This window comes from Carcharodon carcharias, chromosome 3 (assembly GCF_017639515.1).
Source record: "Carcharodon carcharias isolate sCarCar2 chromosome 3, sCarCar2.pri, whole genome shotgun sequence".
Classification (NCBI taxonomy): Eukaryota; Metazoa; Chordata; class Chondrichthyes; order Lamniformes; family Lamnidae; genus Carcharodon; species Carcharodon carcharias.
In genome coordinates, this window is record NC_054469.1 from 32,304,987 (window position 1) to 32,324,516 (window position 19,530).

At 39.9% G+C, this 19,530-nt stretch overlaps 1 protein-coding gene across 3 annotated transcripts in view; it reads left to right on the top strand.

Moving 5' to 3' along the window:
- rbm33a (RNA binding motif protein 33a) overlaps positions 1 to 19,530 on the top strand; it is a 209,057-nt gene that overhangs the window by 179,398 nt on the left and 10,129 nt on the right. For all 3 annotated transcript variants that reach the window (XM_041184121.1, XM_041184119.1, XM_041184122.1), the window contains 2 exons: positions 3,001 to 3,189; positions 18,941 to 19,029. In XM_041184121.1, coding sequence (XP_041040055.1) covers positions 3,001 to 3,189; positions 18,941 to 19,029 — 278 coding nt within the window. The remainder of the gene's footprint in view (positions 1 to 3,000; positions 3,190 to 18,940; positions 19,030 to 19,530) is intronic.

Here is a 19,530-nt window from a genome sequence, read left to right on the forward strand (position 1 = left end):
TAAAGGGCACAGATTGAAAATAATTGGCAAAAAGAGTAAGTGTGATATGAGGAAAAAATTTTTCACCCAGAGGGTGTTTGGAGTCTGGAACAAACTTCCTGAGATGGTGGTGGAGGCAGGTTCAGTCGAAGTATTCAAAAGGGAATTGGATTGCTACCTGAAAAGAGAATGTGCAAAGTTTAGGGATTAGGCAGAGGAGTGGAACCAGGTGGGATGCTCTTTCAGAGTGCCATTGCAGACTCAGTGGGCCAGATGGGCCTCCTTCTGCCCCGTGATACTATGGACTGGAGCCCTTCTTTCCCTCGCCCCCAAAAATACTCCTCTGTTTGCATGAAAAGAAATAGTTACAGCAGGTAGTCCAGTGTTTTAATGAAAATCTCTAGTTTCTTACCTGTCACTCTTGGTGATGTCACCTTCAGAGAGCATTGCCATGAGAATCAATGGAAGCTCTTATTTCATGTCGCCTTGAGAGCAGCTCACTTGTTGAACAAAGTGTTCTCCCTTGCCCTTCCTTTGCCACTGGAGACAGTTGGCAGTTTGAGAGGGAAGGAATGCCTAAGAACATTGAGGTATTTTGCAGCTTTGATGCCTGGGCAGCAAACTGGAAGAGCAAAACCGCCGCCCCCAGTTTTCATTCCATTGAAATTGGGTGCAGACACGATGGACCGAATGGCCGCCTCCTGCACTGCAAGGATTCTGTGGGTTGTACAATGGTTGAGCAATGTGTTGTGCCATATACTGGCTAGATGTAGCCACTGTTGTGATGTGGGGAGATTCAATAACCACGTAGTGTCCCACAAACAGCAAGAAATAATGTTTTAATTATGTTGTTTGAGGGTTGAATGTTGGCTGGGACAGTGGGAGAACTCATGGATACAGTTCAAACAAGATCAAGGAAACCGCCTGCTGATCACCACTTCCTGCACCTCTCTCAACTATTCAGTCAACACTCATCCATATTGAATACTGTTTGGAGCAAGCTCTGAGGGCATAAGTGCACAGAGTATATTTGGGGTATAGAAACGCAGAAAATAGGAGCAGGAGTAGGCCATTTGAGCCTGCTCCGCCATTCATTATGATCATGGTTGATCATCCAAATCAATAGCCTGCTCCTGCTTTCTCCCCATATCCTTTGATCCCTTTCGCCCCAAGAGCTATATCTAACTCCTTCTTGAAAACGTACAATGTTTTGGCCTCAACTACTTTCTGTGGTAGTGAATTCCACAGGCTCACCACTCTCTGGGTGAAGAAATTTCTCCTTATTTCAGTCCTAACTGGTCTACCCCATATCCTGTCTGTGACCCCTGGTTCTGGACTCCCCCATCCTTCCTGCATCAACCCTGTCTAGTCCTGTTAGAATTTTATAGGTTTCTATGAGATTCCCCCCTCATTCTTCTGAACTCCAGCGAAAATAACCCAAACCTACTCAATCTCTCCTCATATGTCAGTCCCACCATCCCAGGGCTCAGTCTGGTATTCAGGTAGAACTTCAGTGTCCACCAGCAAGAGTGGCAAAATATTGCAGTCACTGATTGAGCTGGCTCGCTCTTGTCAGACATATCTGTCATTCTGCACTTGCAACAATTGGTGAAGGAACCAGCATAAGAGGAACTCATCTCACTGACGTACCTGCTGCAGACACGTCTGTGCATTGGCACTTCTTGTGAAGGCTAAATTTAATTTCCAAAATGGGGAAATCCTCCATCATGTAGTGTGGTATAACCACCATGTAAAATGTTATAGACTAAGGACAGACCTGGCAACCCAAAATTTGGTAGCTATGTGGTGCTGTGGGCCATCAGAAGTAGCAGAATTATGAGCCATTGCAAAAACCAGGACACCAATCCTGGTTAAATGCATGCCAGGAGCAGAGCCAGGCATACCTTACAATGGAGTATAAATGTAATACAACACTACTCGGATCCTAGATAAAATTCAGGCTTGGGCTGACATGGGGCAGGTAACGTTTACGCTACATACAGCGTCACTGGCTAGGCTAGCATTTATTGCCCATCCATAATTGCCCTTGAGAAAGGTGGTGGTGAGCTGTCTTCTCAAGGGCAATCAGTGATGGGCAATAAATGCTGGCCTAGCCAGTGATGCCCACATCCTGAGAAAGAAAAATAAAAAATAAAGTAACATAAATGCTAGGTAATGACAATTCTCGAGATCCAAATCTTGTTCTTTACCAGCTTATTTTGAACTCAAATTGTGTGCGTTCTTGCGTTCTTTCGTTTGATAGTGTCTGGATTTCTTACTCTTTCTCGGTAAGTAAATTTCATTCCTTGGTGGCTGACATTAGAATCAAGCCTTGGGAGCATACCCAAATTTCTTACATTGAATTTTTTTCCATCTCGAGATTGAGGTTCCTACAGTATATCTTTTTAGTAACTAATTCTTTATAGAAGAGTCCAGTTTATTAATCTTTATTAATTTCTATGCAAACTGAATCGAGGTGTTTATTAGCCAGGAAAGTTAAAAAGCTCACTTCTTTCATTGCTGCATCTTAGATTGTGATGCAAAGATTTATCTTGTAATCTCTATACCCAACCTTTTTAGGTAAAAGCACCTGTGAAAGTCTAGTGTCCTCAAATATTTTAAACGTTCCCAAATTATTATACATCAATATTCCTTTGGTTTTATTTTTTATGCCCTAGGTATAATTTCAACACACAACTGTTATTTCAATGAAATGGTGCATCAATAATCCTTTCGTCATTTCTTTGGTAGAGGCAAATAAATTCTTTGTCGTGCATATGGATTAGAGTTTTGCTGTTTAAATATTGCTGCCAGTTGAAAGTACTGATGGTGATTCATGATTTTAGGGCTCTTAATTATTAAATGTGGGACACAGCAGATTTGAAAATATAATCTCATCTTGAACTGTAGTTTCGCATAGTAGATGTTGCCGTGAAGCCATTATATGACCCACAAAGTTTTGAGCCACAAGCTGACACCCCAAGGACAAAATAAATTGGCTGAGTGTTGTGTTCTCTACAGGTCATTATGCAGGGGCGCGGCATAGCATTACCAGGCCAGATGGGCCGAGGACGCATGATGCAACATAAACAGAATCTGCGAGTGGTGGAATGCAGACCTCAACCATGTGTGGTGTCAATTGAAGGGCTTTCTTCTTCAACCACTGATTTTCAGTTGAAAAACCTGCTGATGTCTGTTGGACCTATTCAGGTAGGTGACCCCTTGCATGCATTTTTTAGCACACTTTATTATAAGGCTTTTTTAAAGCAATTTTGATCTAAGATGTCTCATTTAATCCATGAATCTAAAGTTCTACTGAAATGTACTAGATGTTTTTATAATTGGTGAATATTACCTTGTTGGATTAAATGGTAATGAGCGGTCACTATCAAATGAAATTGTAGCATCTGTAGTATATTTCATGATATGCAAGATTTGCATTAGCATGCAGCTTTTTACATTGATTGCCGTTTTCTCTAAAGCACAGATGGCAGTGGCTTGTCCTAGCTTGTCACCCTTGTTGACAGAGGTGTCTATTTGGACGTGGATTGCTGTGCATCTCCAAAATTCTGACCAGCTTTCATATTGTACACTGCATTCTAAAGTAAATAGAACAAATTTTTGAAAAACATTAAGCACATTTTATAATGCATTAATAAAATGGTTTTTTTTGTCATCTATATACAATGGAGTACTGCCAGTTAGGGTACATTTGCACTAAGTATAATGCCAGCGTGAAGCAACATTACTTTGCACTAGTGCTAACGGTTTGTAGGTTCATCATCACCTTCTCAAGGGCAGTTAGGGATGGGCAACAAATGCTAGCCTTGCCAGTGACACTAACACCCCACGAATGAATAAAAAAAAGGTGGAAGAATGGTCTGACCTCATTCTGAAACCAAGCGAGACACTTTCTCCATCCCCCTCTCCTACAACTGAGCCTTGTTGCACTTTGCCCAGTTTTGTTGGACTCTGACTAAAGATGGCAACTTATCTTTTCAATCAAACTATTGCTCACTTGTCCTAACTTCGCCAACTCTTGGTGCCTATTATTTAATTCATATTGCTTTTCCCTCCTCCAATCCCCTTATCAACTGCCTTGCAACATTTTCCATCTTAAATATGTTGTATAAATCCAAGTTGCTGTGCCTGTTAAATGAATATTTTTGAAACACTCCGGTATCATTACACAAGTGCTGTATAAGTGCAAAAAGAAAAATGTTGCCAGTGCTTTAAATCTGAAATAAAACTAGATGTTTCTGAAAACAGTTCAGCATGATGTGCAATATATGTACAGAGAGCAAGGTCGGATTAATGTTTCAAGCCTGTTGACCCCCTTGATCAGCCATGATTTTATTGAATGGTGAAGCAGGTTTGAGGGGCTGAATAGCCGACTCTTCCTGTTTCTTATGTTATCTGAAGCCCTTTTGGAATGAGTCAGATCTAGCGACAGTTGTTGAGAAAAGAGATGTGACTGAGAATGAATTTTAACGAACACTATATCAGTGCAAGTTTTTACATAGGATTACATTGCCTTTCGGCCCAACCAGTCCATGCCGGGGTTTGTGCTCCGCTCGAGCAAATTCTCTCTGAAACTAGGGTGAAGTTATATGAATTCTTGGATCAATTTTTGTCCAGTTCTATCAAGCCTTCAGATGAACCCATGATACCCTAATAGGTCCACTTTTTAGTTAATAAGAGCCCAGTTTTCCCCAATGAATCTTAAAAAGCTGGATGTACTTGGAGAAAGTAGCTTGAAAATATTTTAGTCTTGTCTTGGGAAAATTTTAGACATGGATGTACTATGTAAAAAAAAATTGAAGAATCTGTTGTGTTCCAGACAGAGCTGTAGATAGATGGGTAGCTTTTTTTCCCCATTACATTTTTAAGTGGCATTTTCAAGAAGCATTGACAGAAATGACTAACAGAAACAGTTGCCATTGGGTCTGATCGTTGAATGGGAGCACAAAGGTTTGGAGAAAATGTATTGGGATTCTAATTGGAAAGAGATGACCTCTGGATGATGCATCCTTCAGCAATCCTGATTTAGTAGCAGTGGTTAATTGTGTTTAAAATTCTGAGTTTTAGTCAACCGACTTAATTGGGAGAGAGTTCTACTAGCAGGAAAAGCAGTGTGTGCATGAATTCTCTGAACTTTTGAGATCAATATAGAATGCTGGTGTGCAGCTGCAGCAACTCTGACTTAAATATGGAGGGTTGGCTTGCAGATCAGCATTGTTTCTTCACTGTTCTAACATTAATCTTCATCCTGTAATATTCCTGGGCTGCTATCATTCGATAATGCTATTTGACAGGCCTGCTTGGATTAGAGCTGCTCTTCTGACAAATGGACCATTATTCTGGATTTGTCAGTGATGTTAGTTATCTAGGGACAATATTGAGTAATTTCTCAATGTCTAACAGGACTAGTTAGTCAAGAAGGATGTTTGGATACAGTCCCAAAGACACATTTCACCAAGACCAGCCAAGTTCTAAGAGTTCCCCTTACCATTGCATCATTGCTTTCTCTGCATGGTTTAAATGTTCTCTTCCAGTCCTCAATTTAGCTTTGTTATTTCTTGATTGCTGACTGCATTAGCCTCTTCGAACATTTTCTGCAGTCTGTGTTGAGATGCATTATAGATCTTATTGCAGTTCCAAATGCATACACCATCCTCACTTGGTGTTGATGTTACTGCTTTAAACATATTAAATGCCTTAACTATTTTGTGCATTTTAGTATTTGCCTGCTTTTTAAAATTCATTTTTTTATGACGGCATCTCAATTTCCAACAAACAGGAAGATGTTTGAACTCTAGAGGCGTGAATTTATTACATGACATTGTAGCATAAGTTAAATGTATTAGCTGCTGCATCAGTATTTTTCCCTGTTTGCAACTTGATTTTTAATTATTCCCTCTTGCAGACTAGAAATAGTTGGCCAAAAGTAACCCTGAAATTTACCTGAACCAGGCTAACAGAAATCAACCGTTGTTGGCTTTCGGCCACTCCATCCACACCTGAGAAAGGCGGTCAATTCAAATGATATATATTTATTGGCCCTTTTTAAACAGCATTTGGTTCATATTACTAATATTTATTTACAGTAAAACTTGTTAGCCTGCATTGCATGCAAAATCTAATACCATTAGAGTTAAACGATTAACCTGTTAATTCTAAAATTTAAAATATTAAAATAATCAGTTATTGTTAATAAAAATTTAGACACCAACACATGTTTTATGGCTTACATCAGTCGTGGCTAATTTGCAAAATGACTCCAATTGTTGATGAAAGAGACACCTGTGAAGTGGATTTCTCCACAGTTTAAAAACTCAGTTAAAATATTTGACTGAACAAAATATTTTGCATGAATAGAAGTACCTTTTTCTTTATTAAATCTGGTTTGAATATTTTTGTTTTCAGGCCCCAAGACTTTTCACTGACTGTTTCATGTGACCTGCCTTTTTCAGTGTTCTTCAGACCAAGTGGACATTATTAAGCCACAAATTTAAGCACCTGATACTTGTTTGGAGAAAGTTTAGAAATTTGAATTCTGTTCTGCATGTCATGTAACCATGGGAGCTGATATGATCAGCACTGAGGAATTTATACTTCGGTGAAATCTGAGCATATTTGTGCAGCATTAGTTCTGAACTTGTGACGGCCACTGGTTATTTCTGCTGGACACGTTTTCTCCCAGTGTTTATAGGGATCTGTTTTGATTCCTGCTTCCTTGTGTGAGCAATTTTTTGTTGCCGTCTCCATCATCTATTAATCTATTAATTATGAAATAAATCCTTCAAACCCATTCATTATTGTTGGTTATTGGTTGATCTGCCCATGAATTAAACAGTAAATACAGTTTGACAAATAAATTTGGTATTTGCATTTAAACTGCTTATTGAAATATCTGCCTGCGTTAACCAGAGTCAAAATGTTAATTATTGAGAGTTTTTTTTTCCAGTGAGGGTGCAACTAATAAATATTAACATATGAAAATTGCTTGCAAAATCAAAATTATTGTGTTTGGGATGTGTGTACGTGTTAGGCATTTGCTGCAGTTTGATTGTTTGATTATTTGACATGCCATGATGGGTTGTATGTAAGTGCGCCTGCGTGCACTTCTTGAAACTGTTCTTTATAAATATATTGACAGTTTGCTGCGATTATCATTTGGGTCACCATATTCCCACTATGTTCTCATTGTTCAGGTCCTCTTAAAATGACCTTACCACTTAGACTGAATGGTCACATTGTAATCTATCTTGCCTGCACTGGCCCTTGGTTAGGAAAGTCCAAAACTGATTACACTGCTGTGCGCACTCCCCATGACCAAGTGTCTTTAAATGTTTGTCTACTTTTCCCATTAAAGGTGCAATGCCTCAACTACACTCTGACAAGACATTCCATTTTCAGCCAAGTTTTTCCAGAAGGGCATTTTTCCTTATTCCTCACCTCACTCTCTTAGTCACTATTTTAAATGGTTGACATCTCATGATGGATTCCTCGACAAGAAGAATAGTTTCTTCTCTGTTCATCCGATCAAAATCTTTCATAATTTTCAATCCTTTATTGTATCTCCTAGCATTCTTTGTTTCAATGGAATGGTCCTAATGAAGAAACAAAAATTAATAAAAATGCATTTCTATAGACATCTCAAATTGCTTCACAGCTATTGTCTTTGAAGTGTAGCGACTATTGTGTAGGCAAATTGAATAGTATTTTATGTACAGCCATTTCCAACAAACAACAGCATGCTAAATAACCAGTTTGTCAGTTCTGGTAGTGTTGGTTGAGGTCAGCCAAGAAATCAGCTCCTCTTCAAATAGTGCTGTGGGATGCTTTACATCCATTTGCAAGCAAACTTTTGCCTGCTAATTATCCACTCACTGACCAGTTAATATAGTTGCTCCCATGTTTCTTCATCAAAATCCTTCAATTGTGAACTTTTATCTCTACATAGCTGCCCTTCCTCTACTGAAAAGAGTCTCAGTTTCTCTAATCTCTAATAACTGAAGACATTCATTTTTGATATCATCTCTGTAAATGTTTGATGCACCACCCTTGGCCTTAAAACAAGACAGCTAAAATAAGATACTATATTCTAACAGTAGCCAAACCAATTATATTTTTGTACTTAATACACCTGCTTATAAAAGCAAGAATCCACATGACTTATGGTGTTTTTAAAATTAATCACTTTGCATTTTTCAGTCAAAAATTAATTTCATATATCCAGTCAACCTAGTAAACTGTCTTCCTGAAACTTCCTTAACTATGCTCCCTATTTATCTGTCCCCTGTATTCGTCAGTCATTTTTCATACTCAGCCTTCTAAACTCCCCTTGTTCTTAAGTTGTTGATAGAAGTCAGATATTAGACAGTAGAAGCTCTAAGCATAGTTTTCAGTCCTCAAGTATGCAAGTTGTACAGTTCGACCACCTGATGCTTATTTTTATTCGTTCGTGGGATGTGGGCATCGCTGGCTCGGCCAGCATTTATTGCTCATCCCTAATTGCCCTTGTTCAGAGAACTTTTAAGAGCCAACCACATTGCCGTGAGTCTGGAGTCACATGTAGGCCATACCAGGTAAGGACAGCAGATTTCCTTCTCTAAAGGACATTAGTGAACCAGATGGATTTTTATGACAGTCGGCAATGGTTTTGTGGTCATCATCAGACTTTCAGTTCGGGTTTTTGACCCAGTGACAGTGAAGGAACGGCGATATATTTCCAAGTCAGGATGGTGAGTGACTTGGAGGGGAACTTCCAGGTGCTGATGTTCCCATCTATCTGCACCCCTTGTCCTTCTACATGGTAGTGGTCGTGAGTTTGGAAGGTGCTGTCGAAGGAGCCTTGGTGAAGTCCTGCAGTGCATCTTGTAGATTGTACACACTGTTGCCGCTGTACGTCGGTGATGGAGGAAATGAATGTTTGTGGAAGTGGTGCCAATCAAGTGGGCTACTTTGTCCTGGATGGTGTTGAACTTCTTGAATGTCCTGGGAGCTGCACTCATCCAGGCAAGTGAGGAGCAGAAAGATCTGAGTGTATTTGTGCATAGATCATTGAATTTGGCAGGACAGGTGGAGAGACCAGTTAATAAAGCATATAGTATCCTAGACTTTATTAATAGGGGCATAGAGTACAAGAGTAAGGAAGTTATGCTGAATTTATAGAAGACCTGTTAGATCTCAGCTGGAGTATTGTGTACAGTTCTGGGCGCCACATTATAGGAAGGACGTGAACACATTGGAGAGAGTGCAGAAGAGGTTTCCAAGAATGGTTCCAGGGATGAGAAACTTCGGTTACGAAGATAGATTGGAGAAGTTGAGACTGTTCTTCTTGGAGAGAAGAAGGCTAAGAGGAGGTTTGATAGAGATGTTCAAACTCATGAGGGAGCTGGACAGAGCAGATAGGGAGAAGCTGTTCCCGCTTGTAAAAGGGTCAAGAACGAGTGATTTGCAAAAGAAGCAAATGCAACGTAGGAGAGAACTTTTCCACACAAGTGGTTCGGGTCTGGAACGCACTGCCTGGAAGTGTGGCAGAGGCAGATTCAATCGAGGCATTCAAGAGGGCATAAGATGATTATTTGAATAGAAACAATGTGCATGGGTATGGGGAGAAGGCAGGGCTATGGCACAAGATCACAATGCTCATTTGGAGAGCTGGTGCGCACATGGTGGGCAGAATGGCCTCTTTCTGTACTGTTAAAATTCTGTGATTCTATTCTATCACAGTCCTGACTTGTGCCTTGAGGATAGGAGACAGGCTTTGGGGAGTCAGGAGTTGGGTTACTTGCTGCAGGATTCTGAGCCCCTGACCTGCTCTTGTAGCCACAGTATTTATATGGCTAGTCTAGTTCAGTTTCTGGTCAATGGTAACCCTCTAGGATGTTGATAGTGGGTGATTCATGTGCAACTTTTAGGGAAAATACTCTACACAACAGACATGTAAAGTACATTTACATGTAAATCTGCTTAACACCTGCCACCATTCACTGTGAAACTTTATAGCCTTTCTGTCTCACCAAAGTTTGGAATTCTGCCAGGAATTTACCAAACACAGTTCATGTTAGTGCAACTTCTGGTACTTCAGTCAGCAGTTGTGATTGGCATCCTAAGTTCAGATGAGATCGTCTGCACTTTTGATGGCTGAACAAGCCAATTCTGGAAAGACAGTGTCTGCCACAAGTGTCACACATGAAGTTGTCCCTTGCCAGTGGTGGAGGATGACCTGTGCTGACACCTTGTTTGCAGGACTAACATCTGCTTTGGAGTTTCTGAAACCACATGTTGTGGTGGCAAATTCCTGCCCACAGCTGGTAACGCCATTGGCATCGATCATCAGCTAGAGTTTCCCAGTTGTCATGATTGATGTTGAGGGCTTTCATGCCTCTACTGACCACATCCTTGAATCAGAGCTTTGGGTGCCCTGCTGTTTGCTTGGCACGAGCTACCTCCCTGAATAACATATCCTTGGGGATATGGCTGAGGATGTTGATTCGCTGTACGAGACTTGTCAGACCCACCCCCTACATCCAGTGGATGGTTGGGTGCCGCTTGCCCTTCTGCCATGACATGACCTGTTAGAGCTGCTTGTTATTGCTTGGGCTGGCTTTCTTATGCTGACAGGTCAGATTGGTCAAGCTGACCACAGTGCCAGCTCCCCCTTCCATATGAGTGTTTCCATGGTGCTGAAGTTTACGTTTTCACCCGTGTGACACAATTTTAGCTGGTAACTAATAAGAACTAATCAATGAAGTAATAATGATAAAAAAAACTTGCGCTCTGCTTTTTATTTTATGGACAAAAAGACTGAAATACACATGGTTATGCTGTACGATGAGTATTGAAATGACATGACCAATGACGCTCTCTGTAACACATTTTTATTTACAAATGCGTTTTGCCATATCTGAAATCTGTGGCACCTATAACTAGTGCCTGAAGTATTGGATAACACTGATGCAAAGAATGAAAAGTCCACAGTCCACATAGATTCACCCAGGATGGTGTTTTGGCTGGGAAATCAAAGCAATGGGGAGAGATGTGATTCTGGGACTATTTCCAATGGGGCAGAGAAGGCCAAGGCAATTTAATAGATGTCTTTGAAAATATGAAAGGTTTTGATGGGGTAAATTGGGAAGAACTGTTTCCTCTGGAGCATTAGTGATGAGGGGTCATCAATTTAAAAATTGTCACAACGAGTAGAGATTTCTTTAGAGGATTTTTGGAACATAGAATGCTTTGCCACAGGGTGCAGTTGAAAGAGAGACTGGGGAAAATTTGATAGATATTTGTAGCAGGTCATGATACATGGCTGTGGTTCTGTGATATTCTCCCTGTGTGTTCTATTCATAATTTGAAGTTCTTTGTTTCAAAATTACCCAGTGATTTGAATTTTTAAGCATCAAATTATTCGTTCTTCTGTTTAATTTGAATTACTGGATAAATCAAATTTTTAATGCACAAAAATGGCATTGCATTAATAAGAATAAATTGTATTTATTTAATGTCTTGTAAAAAGAACACTTCGTTTTTACTTCATTCCCTCTCCCTTCTCTTTCTTTTTTCATTCTCCATCCCTCTTCTGTTTTCAATGTGACCCTAATTAGGTGTTAATATGTGCAGGAACAGCATTGGGTTTCTGCCAGGATTTGTTCAAGGGACGGATAACACCAATCTTTCCAGTTAGGTAGGACGTATTGTGTGTAACTTCACGGGAAGCTGATTGCTGAATCTTATGGTGAATAATTTACCTTTAATAATTTGTTTTTGTAACCGAGAATGCTTCTAGGTTTATGTCTCCAGTTACTTCTTCAAAAAACGATTCCCCTTGCTACACACATACGGAATGATCAATTATGTTTTTTAATTGCACAAACTTGAAGGGGAAGCTTTTGTCATAAAGCCAACATTTAGTAAATGCTGTCAAATAGTATTGTATTACTAAACTCTTCAATAACCTGCAGATTTTGTATCAACAGTTGTGCATAGCTCCCTCATTAACACACACTGTATGAAATGCCTTTTACATAATGTACCTTTTTGTATGGCCTTCAACTGCTTCCTTAAGAAGTCCAGCTCGTTCTTAATTATCCTGCTTGACTAATGAAAGGAAACAGATCTGTCAGTGGAGGCTTAGTTTGCCATAGCGTAATTTCAAGTAATATAGCACATTTTAACCAAGTCTTTTGGCGTTGTTTCTTCCAAAAGTAGATGAGCATCATTTTTGATATTGATTAAAGGAAAAAATTGGAGAATCTATTTAATATGTTCAATTTTCAGAGCAGCTCCTCACTGCAGTCCATGAGAGCAATGTGCTCATTACTGTACGGGAGCAGTAATCTTAATGTATTTCTTGCATGTTTTCTCTCTTCTTAGTGTGGCTTTATACTGTTACTCTACTGTGTGCTGAAGTTATTAATTCTGTTTCATAGCAACCATTCTCACTTTTATCTTCCCACATTAGTTGAGAGTGTTCCAGGGAATAGAGCTGAGGTAGCTCTGCTAGCAATGTTTAAGCAATGGAGATGGGAGTGGGGGTTACATTAAAGGCTAGTCTGAAGACTTGGAGGAGATGTGAGCCTGAAGGAGTTTGCTGAGATGAGGTGAAGCAAATCCAGTAGGATTTGAAGATTTAAAATTTAAGTTAGCGGACAGGGAGTCAGTGAGACAAGGCGGTGGACAAGTGGGAATTGTTGTGGGACAGGATTTGGACAGCAGAGTTTTGTATAGGTTGGAGCCTATTACTGGTGGAGGCCGAGAGTTCAACAATGAATGTGCTGGAGTAACAATGAAGCTCAGTTCTGCATTGAATAGAATGCCAAGGCTTTGCAACTGTCTGAGCCTGGCATAGTTTTCAGGGAAGGCAGTGGAATTGATGGGGTTCGAGAGCAAAGTTTAGAGAGCTGAAATTAAACTGGTTTTGGCTTTCCCAATGTTCAGGATGATGTTGAACAGGCAGGCTGACACCAAAGAGATGGTACAGCTATGTATTTATGGAAATTGATGTGTTTGTAAATGATAATACTTGATGGGTAACATGTAGAAGAGGAGGTGACCAGCATAGATCCTTGAGGGACTTTGGAGGTGATGATGCTAGGGTGGAAATGAGAGTCTTCGTTGGAAATAAAATTGTTCAGTTTCAAGACCTAAAAGAAGAAAAACTTCCTTCTACTGAATATGTGCAAAATTAAGCGTGTTCTGCCTGACTCTGGTCAGCATCTCTGTGCCAAGTGTCAATTCTACAAAACTCCAGAAAGCCTCAACTTGCATTAAGCCTCACACTTCCAGTACCCATGTCCAAGCTCCACCACCTTCCCATGCTCCAACATGTAGATTTGCAGTTTTTACCCTTGATTCCAAATGTTTCCGTGCTTTACTTGCTCTATTTATGTGATCACCTCCTGTCTTGCATCTTTGAATGTATGCCCCACTCCTTTAACCCTGAATTTCTCACCCCTTACTCCTACTTCTCCACCATTAACAACTGGCTTATTCGGAAGCAATTTATGTCCTGGTGGCACTCTGTTACCTCCATGTTGCTCTGTTAACAGACGGCCTCTCAAAGGCTTTTGACCAGCTTCCAGTTTGTTTTTTGCCTTTTCCTATGCTCACCATATTCTTTTCCTCCTCATTGTGGAATGCTCTGAGACATTCTGTCTTTGAGTCATGCTATCTTAAGTGTAACCTGTTGAGTCCAAAATATAAGGTATTAAATATCCTTTGGACTGCAAAGATATCCCTTCCTGAAAATGAAGCCCCTTTAGATAAATTAATTTCTGAGACTTTGTCACAACAACATAACTTTGGTATTTTGGGGACAAATGGTACACATTTGTTAAAAGCAGTGGTTCTGTTGATTTAACCACTGAATTCCTTATTACATACGATTATGAATCACTTATTCTTTGATGTATGGCTTCATGTTGAAAAAAGATTTGGATTATTTTAAGAGGAGAGAAAAAAATAGCAGTCACAGAACATCTTTAAGCAGATTTGTTGCTGTAATATAAAAAAGCATTTGGGGGAATTATATGTTGCTTGTGCAGTTTTTTTTAATGGAACTTTTAAGTTCATCTGTCAGCCAAAGCTATCACATATAACCTATGAGTTACTTTCCTTGTCTCACAGACAGCATAACGCTCATTTGGTATAACCTGAAAGGAGGTGTTCCCTGATATGCCTTTAGGTTTACTGTCAAAATGTCTTTCACAGAAAGGTCTCCAGGTCACTCTACTAACTAACTCAAAAGTAGTTGCATTCAATTGAAATAAAATTCTAAAATGCTAATGGCAGCAGAAGAAAGCTGTCGATATTCTGTTCCCACTTTGGTAATTTAATGAGCACTGAGTGTCAGGCCTAATGCCTCTACTAATTACCCAGCACTAAATGAAAGACTGAATGAGTAGTTAGGAACTCATATACTGCAGTAAAGTACCTCTAGTTCATAAAACGGAATAAAATATGCAAATAAGGCAATTGAATAAGAAAACGACTGAGGATTGGTAGCCCTGAGTGAGTAGTGCAAACTCGCTTTTGGTGAAAGTCCGTATAACGAGCTCCCCTGGTGGCTCAGTGAGTTTATCCAGTGAGTCGCTGAGCTACATTGACCAGGACGATCAAACCAGCTTTTCACAAGCACTAAAATCATCCTTAGTATGTAAGACAAGGAAGAAGAAGTTGCGTCTTCTGTCTGGCTGAATACCTCATCTGCAGTTATTTTCGAAGGCTACCCATGACAGCTGGCTGTTTCTGTATGACACTGGTTAAAAGACTGGTGCCACTGGAACCATACAGTATGTTCAAGGTGTAGCTTTGAATTAAGTGAAAGCTATCCCTTTGGAATAGCCTTCCCTTTTTCCAGAAATGTGAATTCATTTCTGCGGTCAGTCTTGCAGCCATGCATTAATTTCATTGACTTTTCAGCAACTCTTCCTCTTCACATGTCTAGCATGTGGCACAGGAAACGACCTGGACACGATTACACTTTTTAGGCCTTGTTCATCAATCTAGTGCTGCTAAACTTCTCTTCAGAACTGGAAATGTACCACTGTGGATCATGACTTAGCACTGTTAACTCCCCTTTCTAGAAGTTTTTACACCAGCTCCATTCCTTAACTCTGGCATCATGGAGGAAAAATACTATTTGTAATTCCTAGCCATGACTGCAAAAGAGCTTTCTATGTCTCTTGACTCTTAAAAATCCCCAATTAGTACCACTCTCCTATTATTGTAGCTTACCAGTCGCTGATTGCTTTGGATCCTTCCATGCTCCATTGTGCTGTGATGTGGCTCAGGATTCCTCTCTACTGAGCCTTTTTTAATTCATTTACAGGATGTGGGCATCGCTGGCTAGGCCAGCATTTATTGCCCATCCCTAATTGTCCTTGGTAAGGTAGTGGTGAGCTGCTTCCTTGAACTGCTGCTGTCCCTGTGGTGTAGGTACACCCACAGTGCTGTTAGCAAGGGAGTTCCAGGATTTTGACCCAGCGACAGTGAAAGAACAGCAATATATTTCCAAAGTCAGGATGGTGGGTAGGTTGGAGGGGAACTTCCAAGTGGTGGTGTTCCCATGCATTTGCTGCCCTTGTCCTTCTAGATGGTAGTGGTCATGGGTTTGGAAGGTGCTGCCTAAAGAGTCTTGGTGAGTTCCTGCGGTGCATCTTGTAAATGCACTTGTAGACTGTTGCCATTGTTTGTCTGTGGTGGAGGGAATGAATTGTTTGTGGGGTGCCAATCAAACAGGGGCTGCTTTGTCCTGGATGGTGTGAAGCTGCTTGTTGTTGGAGCTGCACTCACCTCGGCAAGCAGAGAGTATTCCATCACACTCCTGACTTGTGTCTTGTAGATGGTGGACAGCTTTGGGGAGTCAGGAGGTGAGTTAGTCATCGCAGGATTCCTAACCTCTGACCTGCTTTTGTGGGCACAGTATTTATGTGACTTGTCTAGTTCAGTTTTTGGCCAATGGTACCCTCCAGGCTATTGGTAGTGGGGATTTCAGGTCATAGGTTGATGCTTAGATTCTCTCTTGTTGGAAATGGTCATTGCCTGGCACTTGCATGCACAAATGTTACTTGCCACTTTTCAGCCCAAGCCTGGATATTGTCCAGGTCTTGCTGCATTTGGACATGACTGCTTCAGTATCTGAGGAGTCACAAATGGTGCTGAAAATTGTGCAATCATCAGCGAACATCCCCACTTCTGACCTTATGATGGATGGAAGGTCTTTGATGAAGTAGCTGAATATGTTTGGGCTTAGGACACTACCCTGAGGAACTGAGATGATAGATCTCAAGCACAACCGTCTTCCTTTGTGCTATGTTTGACTCCAACCAGTGGAGAGTTTTCACCCTGATTCTTGTTGCTAATTATCCATTTGGCATCGGAACTCAGGTGTTCCCTGAACCTGTGGGTCCCATCTTCTGCTGCCCTTGCAGATGGGCATCTCCTTCTCTCTTTCTACATTGTCCCTGTGTCTTGAAATATATAGCTCTGCCTTTTAGGTTGTCACGTTCTGCGGAGTCCGATCTTCAAGTTCCTTATTCTTTCTGCTGTGGAGTATGGCCAGTTGCTACTCAGACAGAGATTTTGCTTCATAGACCCAATTGCTCTGTGCAAATGTACAAGCCCTGGAAACATTAAATCTATGATGCCTCATATATCACACATTACATAAAGGTTTTCTAGACTGTCTTTATGCTTAACTTTAAAAAGTGTAACTTGGTTTCTCCCACAAACACCAAAGTTCACTTACTCATTTCACACAAGAGTTAAATATAGAAAAGTGCATCATTTATCCCAAGCACCTTAACTACAAACTTCAACTGAGGATAATCCTGGCCAATCTAATGCCAAAGTCCACCTAATTACATTTTTCATAACCAATTAATTACCTATTAGTTCCTCAACCAAGCTCACAGGAGACAAAAAAAAACTTTAAATGAACCCTGATATTGAGCAGCTAAATGTAATAAACTCCAATTATATATAAATGAGCAGATCAGTATTTACGTCCCAATCTCTCTCTCTCTCTGCACAGTTTACAGTTTACTCAGCCCTTCACAAGGTGATTATAGATATCTTTCACGGTATTGTTTAGTACTTTTAACCTCTCAATGGTTTATAAGTAATGGATTGTATTCGCAACATGTTCGACTTGGGTGGGGGGGGAGCTTGTGGGTGGTGGTATTCCCATGACCCTGCTGCCCTTGTTCTTCTAGGTGATGGTGATCGTGGGTTAGGAAGGTGTTGTCAAAGGAGTCTTGGCGAGTTGCTGCAGTTCATCTTGTATATGGTACTATTGCCACTGTGCACTAGTAGTGGACAGGGTGCCAATCAAGCGAGCTTTGTCTTGTCCTTAAGATGTTGCTTTGGTTGTCATCCTGTGCTTTTCTGTTTACATTTATTATTCCAGTAGCTTTGGATGAAGATAACAACATTAATTTGAAGGTGTACTAGATTGAGTGCTCCAATTCATATAATGCTTAGTAATAACAAACGTTGCATTCTGACACTGGTTCTGCTATCAATTATCTTGTTCAGTTCTCTCTGCTTCCTACAATTCTTACCTGGTTGCACACCATCTAATTTTATCAGAGGAAATAGCTGTGAACGTGGGAATTGAGTAAATGTTAACTGTTTAACTTGCACTGATCTGCATTTATTTTCTAAGTTGTATGTTTGTTTGGAACTGAAGTTTCCAGAGCTTACATACTTCTGACTAGCAACCAAGTCAGCAATGGATGGCAATTGATTTAGACTTATATTGGAAAATTGAGGACTTCTTGGGAATTAGGACTGAGAACTTTTTTTCTGAAGTTGTTGATTAGCAGAGTTCTTTAGATTTAAAGAACACAATTCTACTGATGGTGTTGAAGCTAAATGTATCACATGACTCTTAGCCATTTGGACCACTGATATTGAACATTAAACTCTAGTCTGCCAATCATTTCAACTAAGGCTGAAATTGAGGTATCATTATTAGCCTTTGAGTATCAGTATTCGAAACCGACTGGATTTCTTTTTCAGCCATCAACTGAGGATGAGGTCAAGATGTACTGTGATGGTGCCCTGACCAAAATCAGAAGAACAGTAGTGTACACTGAATGTCAGGCTAGAGGAAATGTTGTGGATGTGGGGTGAGGCAAGGTGTGGAGAAAATAAGGGTGGATACGATTGATGTTATGTTAGAAGTGGATCTTAATGATGAATGAGGTGTGAAGTTTGAAGCTGTTTTGTTTCAAACAGGACACTGAAATTGTGCATGATAAGGCTCAATCTGAGTGAGCATCTGTGAAGTGGGTGGAATTTGAAGACAGGGAGGGAAACTTAGAGGCTGAATTTCTGATAGGAGTTGAACAGGATGGCTTTGATCTTTGAATTGAGGTAGAAAAATTTCTGACTCATCCAAAACATAATATCAGGTATTCAAACAATCGATTGTTAAAAAAGTGAGGCATACAAAATGAATAAGGAAAATAACATAAAAACTGAAAAGCTGAAGAGCAACAAATGAAACAAAACAAATTAATAATGAGAGCTCGGTGAATGAGTAAAATGTTTTTTTTTCAGAGTAAATGAACTGAATGAGATGAACTTTATTTCGAATGCTAGTAATTTGACTTGACTACTGTTAACAGCTAATACCAAATTGTAATTACCACAGCTTTATTTATTTAAGTTATATGGGATTTGTGCTGCTGTCATTTTGCTGAGAAGTGAGTAAATATGAACTGCTATATTATGGAATTGCATACTGATATAGTATAGATCATGCCTGTGCTCTTTGGTACAGCTCTCACTGCCTTGCTCTCTTCCTTGTAGCTCTCTTTAAAACAAAATAATTCTGCAAGCACTTAACCAATTTCCTTTTAAAAGTTACTATTGAATCTGCACCTTTTTTCCAAAATCACACTACAAAACACCTTCCTTATGCCTTTTTGAATTGTTATTGCAGGACTTCAAGATGATGCGAGAGCAACGAAAGGCCATTGCAAAATTCAAGGAACCTGCACATGCCTCAGCATTTCAGCAGAAATTCCACAGGTAAATATCCATCACTGTTTTTTTAACTTATTGGAAAGTGAAAATTTCAGAAAATGCACATAGTAAAATACAGTCAAGTTTAGCAATAAAACATGTAAGCCAATTTTAGTTTGTTTGTATAAAATGTAGGTTTTAATTTAATTTGCCTGACAATTTATTTTTTGGTTCTTTTATTCTGTTATTGGAAAGTAATATTCTTTGGATATTATTTTGTAAGCTATGCACAAGATAATGATGAGCACTAAAGCTTTTTTGTGCTTGACATTAAAATAAACACTGGAGTTGCGATTTCAACTCCTTTCAACAGGAAGTCAATTCAATACCACCCTTTAATGCTGTTGCTTCAGCCTAAATTGTATGGGCTCTTCATTAAATAATGGTAATCAGGTCCTATCTCAGAGCCAATTTTAATGACCTCCTATCTAGCACTACCACTGTGGTTGCTCTGACATATAAAACCTGCAGAAGAACAAATGGAGACTCCAAAGGCTTATGTATAGG